This window comes from Dicentrarchus labrax, unplaced genomic scaffold (genome assembly GCF_905237075.1).
Source record: "Dicentrarchus labrax unplaced genomic scaffold, dlabrax2021, whole genome shotgun sequence".
NCBI classification, from domain to species: Eukaryota; Metazoa; Chordata; class Actinopteri; family Moronidae; genus Dicentrarchus; species Dicentrarchus labrax.
The window spans coordinates 4,263,499-4,281,115 of NW_026136707.1; the positions used below are offsets into that span (position 1 = coordinate 4,263,499).

Here is a 17,617-nt window from a genome sequence, read left to right on the forward strand (position 1 = left end):
AGCTGCAGCCAATTCAGAGACCTTAGATATGTTTTCATTTTTCACACCACATGCACATCACAACTCGACAAACCAAGTTAAACGTCTTATAGCTAAACACCAGCATTAACACCTCCACTATTGACGACGTTCATGGCGTTCATATTTCACATAAGCTTAACTCGTAATTGTCAATTCTCCCACGCCACCCAAAGGCAGCACACTCCGGCTCAGGGCGCCATTTTGGCTCCACAGCTTCTCTCCTCGATGCAGTTCCTGTGGTTGGTCATGTGCATCGCAAATCCAGCGTGATTCTCCCTTTTAGAAATGTGCTGAGGACGAGAGTGGTTGCAGTCAAGTAGAATCCAACTTTAATGTCTATTGACAATTTATTGTCACTTCCCTAGCAGCCAGCATTTAGCTTCATCTTCAACAGGTAGCCTATGTAAGGCTCACTGGTAAGGCTGATGGAGTTGTAAGAGCCAAAACCCGAGTTATTACAGATTTAAATAGCCTACATAGATGGAAACAAATCACCTGTAATACTTAAAACATTGTGTAGTGTTGTCACAGAGACTTAAGTCTATCTAAATGGACCCATTTACCTGAAAGTAATGTAAAAAAAAAAATGTATTTATTTATTATAGCATATTTATTTATTTTAATTAGTACAGAACAGTAACGTATGATATACAAGCCAAGCTCTTTCACATTAGAAGTAAATTATGGTATGTAAAAGTCAGACATTACACACACACACACACACACACACACACTGTAGCCTACTGTAGCCACTATACTGTAGCCTGAAGCCTTACAGTGGATTTACACTCTCTGTAATACTATTATAATATCTTTATTCCAAGAGGCGAGCACTAACTGTAAAATGCATATAGGCTAAAGATAGGTTATAGATATTGTGAAACGTGCGCGCTCCCCCCCCCACACACACACACAGAAACACGCACACGCGCGCGCGCTCAGTCCTCCACCCCCTTCTCTCTCTCTCTCTCTCTCTCTCTCTCTTTCTCTCTCACTCACTCACACACACACACACACACACACTCACTCGTGTTTCACCCTCACACCTCAGCAGCAGCGTGCAAATAAACACACACACATACACACACACACTCACACACACACATACACATATTTCTGCATCCTGTATTTTTTTTATGCACCGGGAACCGGGCGCTTTATAAGCGGTCGTGGATTATGATGCCAGTTTTTATAACAGCGGAATATTGGCCTCTCCCTCGGCTCCAACTGTGAATAGCACTATATCGCGTGTTTTTTAATTTTAATTTTTCAGATTTATTTCTAATTTGGTTCTCCGTTACTTCTGAGCACCGAGAGACCGCCGAGACGCAAAGCCTACGTTCAATGCCGTTGGAACATGTCCTATGTTCCCTTTCAAGGTAAGACAGAGCAGATATTTATTATTTTTTTGTCCTCCACTGCATCTTTCTTTTCTGTCCTCCTCCCCCGTTCCTCACCATCCTCTCTCTCTCTCTTTCTCTCTCTCTCCCTCTCTCTCTCCCCCTCTCTCTCTCTTTCTCTCTCCCTCTCTCTCTCTCTCTCTGTCCCTCTCTTCTCCCTCTGTCTCTCTGGCACTATCATATGCAATAGGCATATCTAAAAGCACCATAGCCGACGGGTGCATAGAAACAGCCTAGAGTGCCTTCTCGATAGATGCCCACATACGCACACAGGCACGCACTAACACGCACAGGGATCCAGCGCAGCGTGTGTCCGTATAGACCTGTCTGTGCATGCGGCAATTATAGTATTGTAATAAGGGATGCATGTGCACGGGTGTCACGGTCTACTCCTGCAAGTGCATTCCTCCGTTTGAGAGCAGCCGCACCGCGCTGATGGGGGAAAAAATTATTATTCCTGTAATAATCCTATGGTGTTATAGAGTGTATACTCAGAAGGAGTTCATGTACAAGACTTGTCTGATGTGGTATCTACTGTTCATATATTATGAAGTTTATACTGCCACTTAATGGTTTTCTTGTGTAAAATTCCAATAATATTCTTAAAGAGGTGTTCTTAATGGTGTATAAGGAGTTCAGAGTGTGCTTTTAATACTTATATATTTTTATAACCGATGAAAGATTCCTATGGGGACTCTCTGTCGGGCAGTATCTTCTGAAATATATTTGTGATTTCTGTCAGTAGCCTGAAAGGACTGTATCCTGCCTCCTGTGTGCAAAAACTTTGGCCCATTAAAATATGTAGAGGACCAGAATGAGAGGCTACTTTATTCTTGCTGTTCTTTTATTCCCCCATACTCGAGTGTGTGTGGGTGAAAGGCGCTTCAGTGTACGGTAAAGGCAGATTCCCCTTGGTATCATTGCACTGCAACTGTGACTAATGCTATATGTGAGCAGGCGTGCTGCAGTGAGCTGCCTCAAATCTATCCAGTCGAAAGGTTCAATTTTCAGCGTGTGTGTGTGTGTGTGTGGGGTATGTGCGTGTGTGTGTGTGTGTGTGTGTGTGTGTGTGTGTGTGATTAGAGGGGCTAATTTTGGAAAAAAGCAAGCTCCTCAAACATGATGGCCATAGTCAGACCTGAGTGAGGTGGAACGCCCAGCGCAAAGTTTGGAGAAACCGTGAAGGATTGGGGGGTGTCGTGGTTTGTGTGAGTACCTGTTATCAAGGAGGGTAGATGCCAAAAAACTGTAAGGCTGGGGAGGATGTGTGTGAGTAGATGTGAGTGTGTGTGTGTGTGTGTGTGAGAGAGAGAGAGAGAGAGAGAGAGAAAGAGAGCGGCAGTGTAGTCAGTGTGTGGGTTCAGGAGAGAGTGGAGGTGTGCTGCATGTGACTGTTAGGGTGAGAGAGAGTGATGTTTCATGTGTGGATACAAGCACACATTCACAGACCTGTAACCCCTTGTAGAACAATATGGGTGCCTCCAAAATGGAGACTAATCTCAAACCTGAAAAAACTCAACTCTCAGCTCCTGGACTTCACCGTGACCCTGGAGTCATCATCTGAGCTGCACATGAAAAGAGAGACCAGATTTAACTGTGGCAGCCCAATCGGCCCCTTTTCACTCTGGTTTTTATTCCCTCAGAGCAAAGCAGATAATGGCCAAAATGCCCTCTTGTGCAAGTGCAGCTATAGAAGTCGGTTGCATAATGTTGGTGAGATGCTGTGCCACTGTGTGTGTGTGTGTGTGTGTGTGTGTGTGTGTGTGTGTGTGTGTGCAAGCCCACTCTGAGAGTCATTGCCAGGAAATTGTGAGCACAGTGCTGCACCTTCAAAACCTGCCAGCGATGGCACTGAGTACTCTTTCTCTGTGATCGCACAGTGGTGTTTCATTTTAGACATTGTTTTTCAGAGCTAAGCAGTGTTTAGTCTTATCCAATTTGATACAACTGCTGAGGGTTTAACCGTAAGCTGGATTGTAAGGCATATCAATATGAAGATAGACCAATCTGCTCAGTTAGGTTTTACATTTTTAACTTCATGATTGCAGCAGCAAATTCTACCTCAATGGAGATAACACCTATAGATGTGTGTATTTTCAAGCATTATGTTCTGTGTATTGTTTATATTGTATAATCCAAAAATACCCCATATGTGTCAGCTTTAATGTGTTAAAAATGTGAAAAACATGTTGACATGTGTGTCCAAATACATTTATCATAAATTATCCATGGAAACAAGTTGGTAAGTAGAAACATTTACTGGTTCCAGCATCTACATTGTGAGAATTTGCTGTTTTTCTCACTTTTATATTATTGTTAACTGAATATCTTTTTGCGTTTGGGCTGTTTATTGGGCAGGATAAGTCATTTGAAGATGACACCCTGGGGTTTGGGAAATTGTGATTTCTGATATTTTATTGACCAAACAATGAATTGTAAAAAAAATAATAAATTGTAAAAATAATCATTATTTGCAGCCCTTGTATGATTTTTGGCCAACCAGCTAGATACACGGATAGATAGATACTCTATCCATCTCCCCTGTCTACCTATACATTAGAAGCTCCATGGTTACTCAAAGCGATTATGTAACACAGTGTGATATTTATTGCTGCACAGTGACTCAACATCTAGAGATAAAATATGTGGTAAGACGGCTGATATTAGTGTGACATTGATTTGCAATGAGATATAGATCCACATAAAGGTGGGGGGGGGACGACGACGATCAACAATCTTGCAGATGTATCTGAGCCCACATTGACGAGTGTGTTAAGCTAATGTACCAGGCAAGCCATTTGCAGTCATGCCAAGTACCGGCTCACATGAACAGGCAGTTAGTGGGAGGCAGGCAGCAGCAGCGGCAGAGATGGGCCTTCCTATCTTGGCTAAATCTTTTCCTCCCTCATTCGCTCTCTTAAACTCACACCTCCTTTCAGTCTATCTCTCCTTCTTTTCCTTTCTCTCTCTCTCTCTCTCTCTCTCTCCCTCCACTGTGGTCGACCCCCCTCATGCTGAACCACCCACAAACACACACATATACTACACACACATGCTCTCCTACCCCCCCACACACTCTCTCTCTCTCTCTCTCTCTCTCTCTCTCCCTCTTTTCCCATCTCTACAATGGCTGGATCCATGAGTGCAGATGGACACTATGGAAGCAAGCAGCCAGCCTCCCTGGCCTTGTCGATTTTACAGTAGTTTGATACAGCAGCTCCTGTCAAGCATGGCCATAGTTAAAGAGACAGCACACCTCCAATGCACTGCAGCACTCCTCTTCTCCCTCCTTCTCTTTCCCTCTCTTTCTCCCATGTGACATAAGGGACTGTCTTACACCCCTCCACTACTCAGGCTGTGCCAAGAACCATCATCTGTTAGGCTATTACTGTACTGCATGCGCGAGATTCATCTAGCCCTGTGCACTAGATGATCTGTCAAAAGAGAGAGCCCATTCATTCTCCAGTGGGGTGCTTAGTGTACTGGAGATGCGTTTGCTCTGGCTTTTTCAAGTGTTGTGTCGAATTAGCGGCAGAGACGACCAGTGATGAGCATTCGGTAGAAGTGATTTGCTTTTAATCACAGATGTAGGGCTGAATTCTCCAGCCGGCGAGCTTCTCGGCTGGTGTTGACAGATCTTTAGTGATCTGATGTATTGCTAATCAAGGAACCCCCTGTCCAAGTTCGGGGACGTTTTAAATTTGCTGGCCGAATCCCCTCTAGATGTGGGAAGTCAGCAGTTCTAAATGTCAAACCAGACTGTGCCTTCAGCTTTTTCAAGCATCCCCAAAGCTTTCAGGTCAAAGACTTGCAATGATGTCAAGATATTGAGGAAATATCACTCATGTCATTATTCCAGCCCGCATACAGGAAGTCAATCAGCGTTCAACAGGCCTTCATTTGAATGCGCTCACATAATATTTTACATATTCATCAGCATGTGCAAGGATGCGATGAATAAGCACACAGGGTGGTGCTTATTGCGGCATGGCGGCTTGTATAAATGTGTATTATCTGGCAGACACTTCAAGGTCTTTGATACCCTGGAAGTCAATCAATTGCTGACCTCAGCAACATAAAATATGAACCAGTGATTGTAACCATGTAGACTGATAATCTAACAAGTGGAAGTACTGATGGCCCCAGGCGAGATCTGAACAAGATGTGACATTGAACTGGAGATGCTTTCTTTCTCACATTTTGGGCCTTTTGTATTCTGGGCCCCAATAGTATAGTACATCATCTGCATATAGTGTGAGTAAGGCTGCTTTTACAATCTTGCCCAAACAAGAATTTCTTACTTTGTGGACTGTCTGTGAAAGGCTCCACATGGTTTATTTTTGGCAAAGAATGAATTAATCCTGGGTCCAGATGTGTCGTCACTTTCTCTGTCTTTTTGTTCAGTATCAATAGATTGAGTTCAGTCTTCAGCTGATCCTCTTTTCTCTTTTTTCTTATCTGTAGCCCAACACTAAACTAGCTTTAGTAAAGAATGCCCAGACCCTTATCCTCTAAGAGCCTTTAGTGCTTTAGTGATACTGGGGGAATCTACATAGGGGCTGCTGGAGTCGCTGGGAGGAGTGGCTTTTTAGATTCAGCTACACTTTGGGTGGGTGGGTAATTCAATTCTGCTGCAAAGCCTGAGTGGAATGACTCAATGGGTTTGTGCAGAGAGAGAGAGAGAGAGAGAGAGAGAGAGAGAGAGAGAGAGAGAGAATGCCTTGGCTTTTGATTGATCTTGTCAGGATCCACTCACAGCAAAAAGGTCAGGATGAGCTACCTCCTCTCTCCTGAGCCAATCAGTGGGCTGCCAATCCGGGATAATGATCTCCCTCTGGATATGGTTGGCTCATAAGGTTTGCAAGCATGATGTCATCCAATCCCATGGATGCCCGTGATTCAGAACTATGAGGTTTTAGCCAAATACCCTAGGCAGTGTGAGAAGTTACTGTACATATGTCAGTAGTATGAGTCATGAGGTGACCAATGGATGGATTATTTTTTAAAGATTAATTCTTGGCATGAAGGGATATTATTTAGTCCTTCATTCAAATGTATGTGTTGAGGTTTGCTCCGCGTTACACTTCTAGATGCCTAGTAAAATTATTTAACTGTAAGATAGTGAACCACTGTGTCCAGTGATTTTCTTTTCTACAATTATATTTCCCACATTTGTCATTAAATAAAATGTAACACCTATGGCTCAAGTATTGTAATCAAGGTAACTTTTCTCATTAAATATAATAATTTGAAACCAGAATGGTTTCACATAATTTGTGCCGGCTGAAAAGGCCCATGTTCAATAATATTGTGTATAATTAAAAATATATACAGTACACTGGGGGGTTTTTATCATTTCCTTTGACATGCACACTCAAAGTAGTACATTTCGAGTACCTTTAAAAATTCTCCCTGAAGTAGCTTGAGGGCCAGTAAAATAAGGGCCGCTACCACAGGCTGTAAAATAATGGCCTCTGAAATTAATAGAAAAAAAAACATCTCTGTGCACTGAAGCCTGAAGCTGGATTAAACATCAGTGTCAGGCTATCAATCTCTGAATGAGGAATACAGTGCTCTCTGCTCAGTCTAGTATTCGTCATGCTACACCACACTGAACAAGACTATACTGCCCTGTTGGGGTATTTAATCAGGCACATGTAGAGCCATTCATTCCAGGTATTTTTTTATTTTTACCTCTTAGTGTTTGTGTGCGTGTGTATATGTTTACTTACGTAAGTTTTATATGTGTGCGTTTATACAGTGCATATTTGGTTATTATAGTGTCTGAGGCAGAGAGGCTGCAGTCTCCTTCAGTTCAGTAGAGGGACACGGTCATATGAGGTTATGGAAAATATTGTACAGTACCAACTGGGCTGAACCAAGCTTCCATTCGAATCTGGAGTGTGAAAGATATGACTTTCATTTTACAATGGGAATTATTATCATTATTATTATTATTATTATTATTATTATTATTACAGTTGGCCATATTAGTGCAAGTAAACAGTAGTGGTTTCATGCATAATTATTGAGAAAACGGTATTAAAGCTCTCTTCCCCAGTGTTGCTAGCAGTATGTTACCCCACCTCTGTCCCCTTAAACATTGAAATCTTTTGTAATCAAATATATCATTCTTTTTTTTTTTTAGCAGTGAAGAGGCAATTTTAGGCACAGTGCCATGGCAACGTGTAAAACATTGGGTGTAACTGGTAAAATATCAATGAATATTTTATTTTTACTCAGTAATAATTACACAGCATGTTAGAATGAAAGCACTTTTATGACAAAACTGTCAAGAATAAGTGAGAACCTGAAAATAAAAGGACTTCCATTTTCAGGAAATGTCACTGTTGAGTGCAAGCACGTCCAGGGAGAACTTTATTTTGTGAGATAGGTGTGTATAGCCTGGAATCTGAAATTCATACTGACAGTGCACACAACAGGGAGTGAGCAGAGTGTTCAGCACAAGAGCCAAAATGATTAGTTGATTAATTAGACGATTGACAAAAAATTAATCTGCTACTATTTTGATAATCTATTAAGTAATTTTTCAAGCAAAAGCATTTGCTGGTTCCTGCAGCAAGACATTTCATGAAGTCCCCTTGGGCTCTGGGAAGTTATGATTGATAGACATTTTTCACTATTTTAAGCAAACAATTATTATAATAATTGAGAAAATAATTGAAGGATTAATCAGCAATGAAAATGTTAGTTGTGGTCCTATTCGCACACACACAATATGACTTGAGCAAAGTAACATACATTTTGTGCACCCAAATTTCATTTAGTTCGGAAAGTGGCAGGTTGAGTCCTGAACCAACGTGTCCATACCTTTTAATAGATCTCTGTAAGATCATACTCATGTCAAAAAACAGTATTCCACTGCACTTGATGTGTTCATGAAAGTAAGTAAGTTTGGTAGTTTGGGGGTTTACACTATCGCCTCACAGCATGAGGACCCAGGTTTGATCCTTGGCTCTTCCTGTGCCGAGTTTGCATGTTTGTGTGGGTTTTCTCTGGTTTCCTCCCACATCGCAAAGATGTGCATGTCAGGCAGAGTGGAGACTCTAAATTGCCCGTAGGTATGAATGTGAGCGTGAGTGGATGTCTGCCTATCTGTGTTCAACCTGTGATGGACTGGCGACCTGCCCAGTGTCCTGCCATCCGCCCAGTGCATGATGGGATAGGCTGTAGCCCCAGGTGTGCCAGAAAAGGATTAAGTGGGCAGAGAAATTGAATGAATAAATGATAAACCAGGTGCATCTTTCTCAGCAATAAAATATCTAATAAAGAAATAGAGTAGTATATGTAGGTTTTTGTGATTTCCTGACTTCATGCTTATGCTTGAAACTTGCTTCCCAGACATTTTACAGCCAAAACAATGAATCAATCGACAGAATGTTAAATATTGTAATAATCAGACTATTTCAGTTGGTATTCTCCTCTCCCGTTGCTATTTTCAGACCCTATTTTAGCTGCATCCTAAGCTAAGCGTTGCCCAAGACCATTGCGATTAGTTTAAATAAACACAAACAAGCCAGCATTATCCCCCCTATACTAGAATGATAGTGGGTGCAGCCAGATCCCTCTCCAGCGCTGGCACAGTGCTAAAACGAAGTGTGGAGATTTACCTATGTTAAGTTAATAATCAGTTAATCGTTTTATTGATTGTTTTTTTTTCCTTGTTCCAGCTGTCCATATGAGAGGATTTGTTGCTTGTTTTTGCCATATATGATAGCTGATTAATCGATAATGAAAATGAACCATAGTTGCAGCCCTAAACCATTTTCTGTCAGTGTCAGTTATACAGGGAAGCTGGCATTGATCTAAGATGTGCCTATCAATTTTAGAGTAGCAGTCATAGAGTATGATAAACAAAGTACAACAAAGGTAAGCATGCAAACACATGCTTCTTCATTATCAATGGTGGCTTTATGGATGCCAGTTTCCTCAGCATGAGGCTGGTTTCCATTTTAACGTTAATAATTGATTAAATTAGGTGAGAAGTGTTGGGGTGGAAACTTTGATAGAAAGCAGGCAGTAGCAGCAGTACAACTGATATGTAAAGGAGCTGCATATTTTAACTTGACCTGTAGCCATACTCTACAGTGATCAAGTTGTTTTCCCCTGCCATATATAATTGTTGAAAAGTGGTCTTAAGTAGCATAGTTGCCTAATTACACGAGTTAATACTGTGAATTGGGATTTTCGGTTTGTGAATTCATGTAAGACCACAGACTACGTTTGGGATATATTTGAGTGTGTATCACAGCGACTGTAGACAACTGAATTTTGCAAAAAAAAAAAAAAGATCATCACTCAACATGAACAGAAGGTGGAGTAACTATTGTCCATCAAACAAGGACTTTAGTCACCTGGCCTTAGCATACTTAGTACTTCATTTTATTAATAATTTTGTAAGTGAATACGCCATTTATAGCTGTTAGGTATCTGTTTTGGCAATGAAACTCTCTTTATGCGTATGTTGTGTGCAGACCCTCGCATTTCAAAGTCCTTTATTACCATTTGAAAAGGTGTTACAATCAGATGTGTTTTTTAATTGATTATAGTTCTGCCTCGATTTCAGATGTAGATTAAAGCAATTTGTTACCCGGAAAGTTTCACAAGAATGATTATGTTCACTGTATTTGTGTGTGTGTGTACCTATGTGTTTGTACCTCTGTGTGTGTGTATTCATGTCATTGTGTGTAATATGTGTGTAGTGGTGTTTTACCTCCACTCAAAGGACCTCATAAAGGTTAGCAGGCTCACTCAACAGCTGATGGTAAATTTAGCCTCCTTTTCACACAGTCCCACACACGATTCGAGTATTTTTCTTACTGTATCAGACCATATCCAGGTATGTTACTGTAGTGCAGGGATGTGCATTTATTTGAAAGTATTTATGGTCAGATTTAGAGGTGATTGTGATGACAGTGCTTTTGGGAACGAATTAAAAAAAGGAAGATGTGTACATTTTAATACTGGATGCCTTGGGTTTATGTTTAATCAAGTCTGGCACTCCAGTATAGTGATAAGTTTTTCTGGATGGTATTGAATGTAATAGAACAACAAGGCCCTGTTGTCTTTGATTAATAACAATGTCAAACAGGTAGGAATGGATGGTGATGAGAAGAGCTTGCAGGAAGCCAAAAACACACTTTTAATTTTGGTTTCTCACCTCGCTCTCACGTTTAAATCTGGAAATTGCAAGCCCCACTCAAGAGCATCTAATATTTACTAGTGCCATTTAAGACCAGAAGGAAATAATGCTCCCATCCAAAGATCACTGCACAAAAGAGAGGCCCTGTTTTAATCAATGTAATATTTTTTAGTAATCCATGGTTAACCCACTGTTCCTATTGTTAAAATATTCTGAGGTGTTAAGATTTCTCTGTTTAAGGCCAGAAGCAGTCCTCTCACAGATAGAAACATAGCACCTCATGCACCTCTTTTGTAAAAGGTCTAAAGTTACATCTAATGAGCTTTTCTGTTAATTTTTAATTTGCAGACAGTTGTGCGCGAACCACATTGCTAAATATTTCTAACTGCTGTCAGCTCTGGCACACGCTGACATTATTTATGGGTGAAAGGTTTCCTTGCAGATGCTACAATCCAAGTGGTTTGCCACCACGTCATGACCCCCAGGTCCCGCAGCCTGACTTTATGTAACACATGTAATGTAGTGGAAAATGAACATATGACAGAATTGCTGTATGCAAGGTGGTTTTCTGTCACGAGACATAATATGTTTGTACTCAGAAGGGTCAAAGAATACTGTAAGCGGCAGATGCTGGACTGAGATTTTGCGTATCTGCTGTTTCAAAGGATAATATTAGATTTCTGGTATAAATAAGTTATAGACAGTGTAGTAGAGTGTCAAATTGTGGTGGCTTCCAAAGGATGTCTTGCAGGGCTAACATATTGTTCAGTCAGCATTTTACACCTGGGAGGACACTGTCACAGCTTTTGAGTGAGGTTTTATTAATCACTCCTTTACTTAAAAGTCTCAGAGATGTCTAACACACACAACTAGATTTAAAATATGTTTTTATGAATCTAATGGCCAGGTAGGAATTTATAGAAATCGTATAACTGCAGGTGACTGGAGTGACGTGTATCTTTTTAGATTGTGGATCTGACTACAGACATCACAAGCAAGAAAGGAAACAGAGGTTTGGTTTGCATTGATTCCTGGGATGTCAGTTTGTGTCCAGCTCAGTAGTGTCTGCAGGACACTGTCACTTTAGGTCACAGAATATATCAGTAAATGTCTGATATGATAACAGGACTCTATTATGTGACTGGTTTAATCGAGAAAGGGGTTCGTGTCTGGTCTTTCAAGTGATGTCATCGCCTCATCCACTAAATAAACTGACCGAGTGGCGAAGAGACGTGGAGTTAATATACTGTAGGGAAACAGGAAGAGCTGACTTGCATAAAATGAAGGCCAAGCTGTCCCCCAAAGACAGCGCGTGCACTTTGTACAAACACAGTAATCTTCCAGCATATGCTCCTTCTTGGACTGTATTTCTGTTGTAATGCAAAATAAAGCAGGAAATCACAAAACAATGTGAGTCGGTGAATACATTTATGGAGTTCTGACTCTGCTGGGGTTTGGCTTGATAGTTTATATCACGCAATTTATGAGTGAATTTTATAAACCTTTATTTATCCAGGGAAGGTTTTGCTGAGCACGCCCCGCCTGCTCCTTTTAAGCACACCCTCCCTGCTTTTCATTCATATAGTTACACATTCAGGCACTTTGGAGATGCCTCATGCAGCTGCAGTATTCCTCAGGTGATTACTGAGAGGCCCTGCTGGACCTACTGGGGTTTGGCTGGCTTGCACAGTTGCTGATTGTTGTTGAGGGACAGGTGAGAATCTGTCATTTACTAGCAGGCTCACAGATTTAAACTGGCAAAACTTTCAGTCACAAGCGCACTTCTCAGCCCCTCCAGGGAGGGGAGAGTGTTACACGTTCACTTAACTTGCGATGAATTTGGAGCGAAGATATGAACTAATGGCATCTGTCAGGAATGGCTGCTGCGCACTGGTAGCCCACTGCTTATGTCCTGTTTGTAGTGAACGATGTGCTTCCATTGGAGGTATATGTCCGTTCGTATTAGTGACTGTATAGAGCGGTTGGAGGCCTGAGGTAAGCTCTCAGGAAGCTGGCAGTGACATAGTGTCTGACATCATCAGTCACAGTAATGGGGATGAGTGAATGAGTTTATAGTGACGCTTGTCTGTCTTCACATAAACACACTGATTCTTCAGGGGTAACTGATGTCTTACATGATGACCGCTCTCATGATGTCTTACATCAGTTACCCCTGAAGTATCAGTGTGTTTATGTGACATCAGTTACATCAGTTACCGCTGAACACGGACCTGAACAGCTTGCTAGAATTCTCACACACACATAGGCACACATAGACAGAAACACCTTGCTGAATGAATTTATTTACATTTATAATATTTTTTCATGAAGTATCAAATGACAATGTTAAAAGAATGGGGAAAAAGGTCATTCATAATGATGAACGTACAGAGAATCATCACTTGAATCTGCAGTTCCCTTAAATTTATGGAGCTTTATAAGAAGTTTCAACTGACTGTTTAGCTGTCCAGCCTGCAACTTCGCTGTTTTGGTTCACTGTCACCGCTCTCATTGTGTCAGACAGATGCAGTTAATGACTAGCTGGTGAACATAGTGGAGCATTTAGACCAGTACCACCAGATATTTACTCAGAAGTTGGTGGAGACCAACACTCGAAATTATTTTTTTCCTCAGTGTCCCATCTGTCCCAAATTCTACTTTCAGCTGTCCCAGACTTAAAAACCATTGTCCCAAATTGAGGTCCTTTTTTTTCATTCTACATAATGAATATAGTCTAATAACTTCAGTTTTAGTAACTCACATTACTTCAGTGACTCACTCTTGTTATGGAAGTTCTGCTAGTTGTTCTCTGCAAACTGCAGTGCAAATGCAAACCTGACTCTGATTGGTGTGGAAATGTATATACACACACAAACCATACCATCTGAGCTACTGTAGAAACATGGCAGACTCCATGGAAGGCGACCTGCGGCGTAGATAAAAACAACTTATTCTAAGATAATGAAAACACAATGATTGAGGTGATTATACACTAATAAAAACATACAATAATACATAATATTAAATTTCATTTCTATTTTCATTTATTATAATTATTATATTATATTATATTATATATTAAGTTATTATAACTTTTATTGAAAATTACAAATTACATGTTGAGATTTGTTTTAAACAATGCACAACAATAGAGCATTGATGTTCATTGCACTGAACATCGTACATTTTCCATATTGTGATATACTGTATATTGATATCAATATTTCCCTACTGTAACCGGGCTGGAACTTGACCAAAACACACACACATATACACATAAAAGGTTGTGCACAAAGAAAGTCTTTAATCCTCAGGGTGCTCACAAAAAGACTGGAAATAAATAATTTGTGTGTGCAATGAAACAAACATGGGTGTTTTTTTTCTTGAGATGATACAAATACCCTTGCACTGGTTCTCTAATTAAAAAGAACAGGTCATGAATTAAAGCACTTATGTAAAGGTGGCTGCAGAGGAGCTCCTCTCTTCAGCTTCAATATTGTGTTCTAGCAACTGAACTGCTGCTCTTTACCCATTCATATAATTGTGTGTGCTCGTATGTATATTCCCCTGGGTGTATGTGAGTGAATGTTCATTTTGTGTAGAAAATAAAAACAACTGCTCTTTCCCTGCAGTAGACATACCAGAAGAGTCATGTGATCCCTTATTAATTTCATCTACTACAACAAATCCACCCCAACCGTGACACTATGGGTGTGGATGTGGTTGAAGCAGAGGAGACAGGTTAAAAGAGATTCAAGCTCAGTATCAGGAATGTGTTCCTATTATTTTGCACACTCTCAGTGTGTGTGTGTGTGTGTGTGTGTGTGTGTGTGTGTGTTTTTCTTTGTGCAAGTGTGGTTCATGCATCATGTACTTGTTGAAAGTGAGCTGTGAAGAATGAGCGAACGTGTTAGCCCCGCTGGAAGATGTATGCGAGAAAACATATTTTTGTCTCATACACCAATGGCTTTGACAGCCCCGTAGTTAATGGAGTTTGCAAGCATGTGCACTGATGAACTTTTATGGGAAGTGACAGTACAGTGATGGTATGCCATGTAGTCATGAATATCTAAGAACTGTGGACTGGAAGCTGTCAAAACAACCTGGTTAATGTCTCAGAGGACATGAAAGTTCTCCAGGTCTTAGTAGACATGGTTGCCTGTTGTTGTGGATGTGGGATCTGCTAATGCATTTAACCTCAGCTGCACCTTGCCATGGGCTTTGAAGCACCTCCAGGGGTTATTCAGATTAGCATCAGGAACCTCACACTACTACAGGGAACAAGCCACCCTGCATTCCTTCATTAACATTTCCGAGGGCTTAAACTAACCATTTAAGGCTATATTGTACATTGATTAGCCCAGCGGAACTTTATTGGCTCCATTTGGATCTTGGATGAACCCTTGAATTTACTGACAGAGTTCAATATCACAAAAGGTTTGACCATATGTTTGATGTACGTTTGATATTCTGCTTATGAACTAACAGTAGATGAATTGATAAATCATTTTGATAGCTGATTAATGATTTAAGTGATTTGTCAAGTAAATATGCCAAACAGTCCTTAATTCCAGCTTAATTGTGAAGCTTTGCTTATTGTTTTCGTTATACCTGTTGATCAGACAGACATCATGTTGGGCTTAAATTGTGATGGGCATTTTCTTTTTTTTTTTTTTTCTGGCATTTTTAAAAATTTTAAACGAGTAATTACAAAAATAATTTACAGATTATCTGATGAAAATAGTCATTACTTGCAGCCTTAATAATGATGTAATACTTTTTTGAAGTAAAACATTTTTTACCCATGAGGTCTAGAGAGTTTCTGGCAGAGGCTGCCATGATTGAGGCCATTTCACACTGCTTCTATTCAGTGTCTTCGTCAACGGAACTATTTTCCATTTTTTCCTGCTGACGTTTCAGTTGTCATGTCTATCAACTCTAGATATTTGCATCAGATGGCTCTGCCTTTTGCTGAGTGATTCTGGTGAGACCTACACCATGCAGGATCAGTGACATCTGCTGTGGTCACTGCTCTGTGGTTTGAACAGCCCTTACACTTTCTCCAGCTGAGTTAAATATAATACTGCTCACAATGTTCAGTTTAACAAGCAGCTATCAGTTCACCATTAAAGTTAATTCAAGCTTACAGAAAGGATATTTATGTCCAGTACCAGATATTGTAGAAGGGAGGCCTAATGGTAGACTGAGGCACAAAGAGACTGCTGTCAGTATGTAGTTTTGAAGGCTTCAGCTATATCAGAACCCCTATACCTCAGCACCCTAAAATGTCAATAAAGATTGTCAGCTGCCTAAATTCACATCATTATCATTTTAACAGTGAAAAACCGGTCAAACTGATAAAAAATACATCTTACAAAGCTCAGCAAGCACTCAGCAAGGCAGTGCACACATAATAAGTCCAGGCACACTTTATTCAGAATGCTCCCAATAGATAAATTTAATCAAGTCCATTGACGTTTCAGCTGATGGGATCAAAATGTTAGTGGAATTATTGCAATCTACAGTATCTGTCTATGAAGAGCATGCTGAACACAGTGTGCAGCTCTTATCTGAAGCATCCTGCCAGTGAAGAAATGCTGGCTGCTCATTCAGCTGAGAGATGGGCCAGGTGGAACGAACCATGTCGGTCCTATGGTCTTCATCTCACTGCTGCCAAACAAATGACGGTCTGATGGATATGGGTTTCTGAAAGACGATACACATATTTTTAGACTGAAGCAACAAAACAGGTGATAGTTTTTACCAATAGTCACTGTGTTAACATTTTATTTTTACGGCAAAAAAAATCGAAGCTGTCAGGGCCAAATTTGCCTTTCATTCATTCATTCATTTCTTTTTTTTTTTTTTGCTCACAATCTGTGTTGTGTTTGAGTCTGATTTACATCATGAAGACATCAGCTAATTATGCAATCAGAGAATCAGACTGACTTCTAGGCACTCTTTGAGTGAAGTAGAGCCTTCAGGTTCAGGTCACACATCTGCAAGTTAGAATCAAAATGTAGTCATGTTGTAGTCAAAGTACTAATCAAAAACAAGGTTGATCAAGTTTATGCATAATTAAACTGTGAGAAAAGTTTAATTGTAATAAGTAAAATTATGTTTATTTTTAAAAGCTCTGTAAAAACAAATGAAAAAGGGGAATAATTACTCATACTTAGAGGGAAAAGGAAATGTCATTGAATGGCAAAAAGAAAATTGTACAGCTCACCGCAGCGTCTTATTAAGAGTTTAATCACAACAGCATAACCACAGCTCTCTGTCTGCCTTTGTTTAGTTTTCTACGATAATCAGCTGGTCAGATCTTGTGTTCATTGAGGTGTTTATCACTGTCCTCTTTTTATTTCTTTATAAGCTGTTATTTTTTTTTGTTTTAACTAATTCAGGGCAACCTCACAAACACTTCTGGTGTGCTCACTATTTATGCACCGTCAGTAAAATGTATATAGAATACAGGCTGACAACTGGGCTTCTAGGCTGGTGCACCTGTAAATGTAAAAACCCATAACTAACATGTTTGTTGTGGCAGAAAGCAAAAGATTTTTTAAACTGGTCCTGTGTTATTTGCAATATTACATTCTTGTCAGGCTCCAAAAATATTAAATATAAAGTATTTAGACGTGGGGTTACTAAAACTCCATTGAACCCAGACTAATGATTTTTTTTCTTTATAGGTTGGCACTTCCTTTAGGCATAATGACCGACCTAATGTTTTCAATTATAGAACAAAATCTGCTTTCATAAAATATCTGCTATGCAGGGTTAGAAATATTCAACGTACCGGTCAATTTAATTAATAAATAAACCATAAAATAAAATGCAATGCCTATATTACACAGTTTTGTGTAGCTATAGAAAGGGAGGATCCTTCATCATGCTGTGATTACTTGTCAGTATTTCTGCGAAATGATTGTTGTGACCCTGGAAGACCACCAAGTTGATGAATAGTAGGTCAGACTTGACTCGAGAGCAGCTGCACAACTGGTTCACTAAGCACATGTGACATGGACTTCTG

The 17,617-nt window shown here is 40.1% G+C and overlaps 1 protein-coding gene across 8 annotated transcripts in view; it reads left to right on the top strand.

The window, feature by feature from the left end:
* The first annotated feature begins 1,041 nt into the window (after positions 1-1,041).
* The window catches only part of syngap1b (synaptic Ras GTPase activating protein 1b), a 134,597-nt gene continuing 118,021 nt past the window's right edge, over positions 1,042-17,617 (top strand). For 6 of the 8 annotated variants that reach the window (XM_051406212.1, XM_051406218.1, XM_051406214.1 and 3 more), the window contains exon 1: positions 1,043-1,400. In XM_051406212.1, the coding sequence (XP_051262172.1) occupies positions 1,379-1,400 (22 nt within the window). In that variant the 5' untranslated portion in view covers positions 1,043-1,378. Of the gene's footprint in view, positions 1,401-17,617 lie in introns of all 8 variants that reach the window. The other 2 variants (XM_051406215.1, XM_051406221.1) reach the window with 2 other exon arrangements.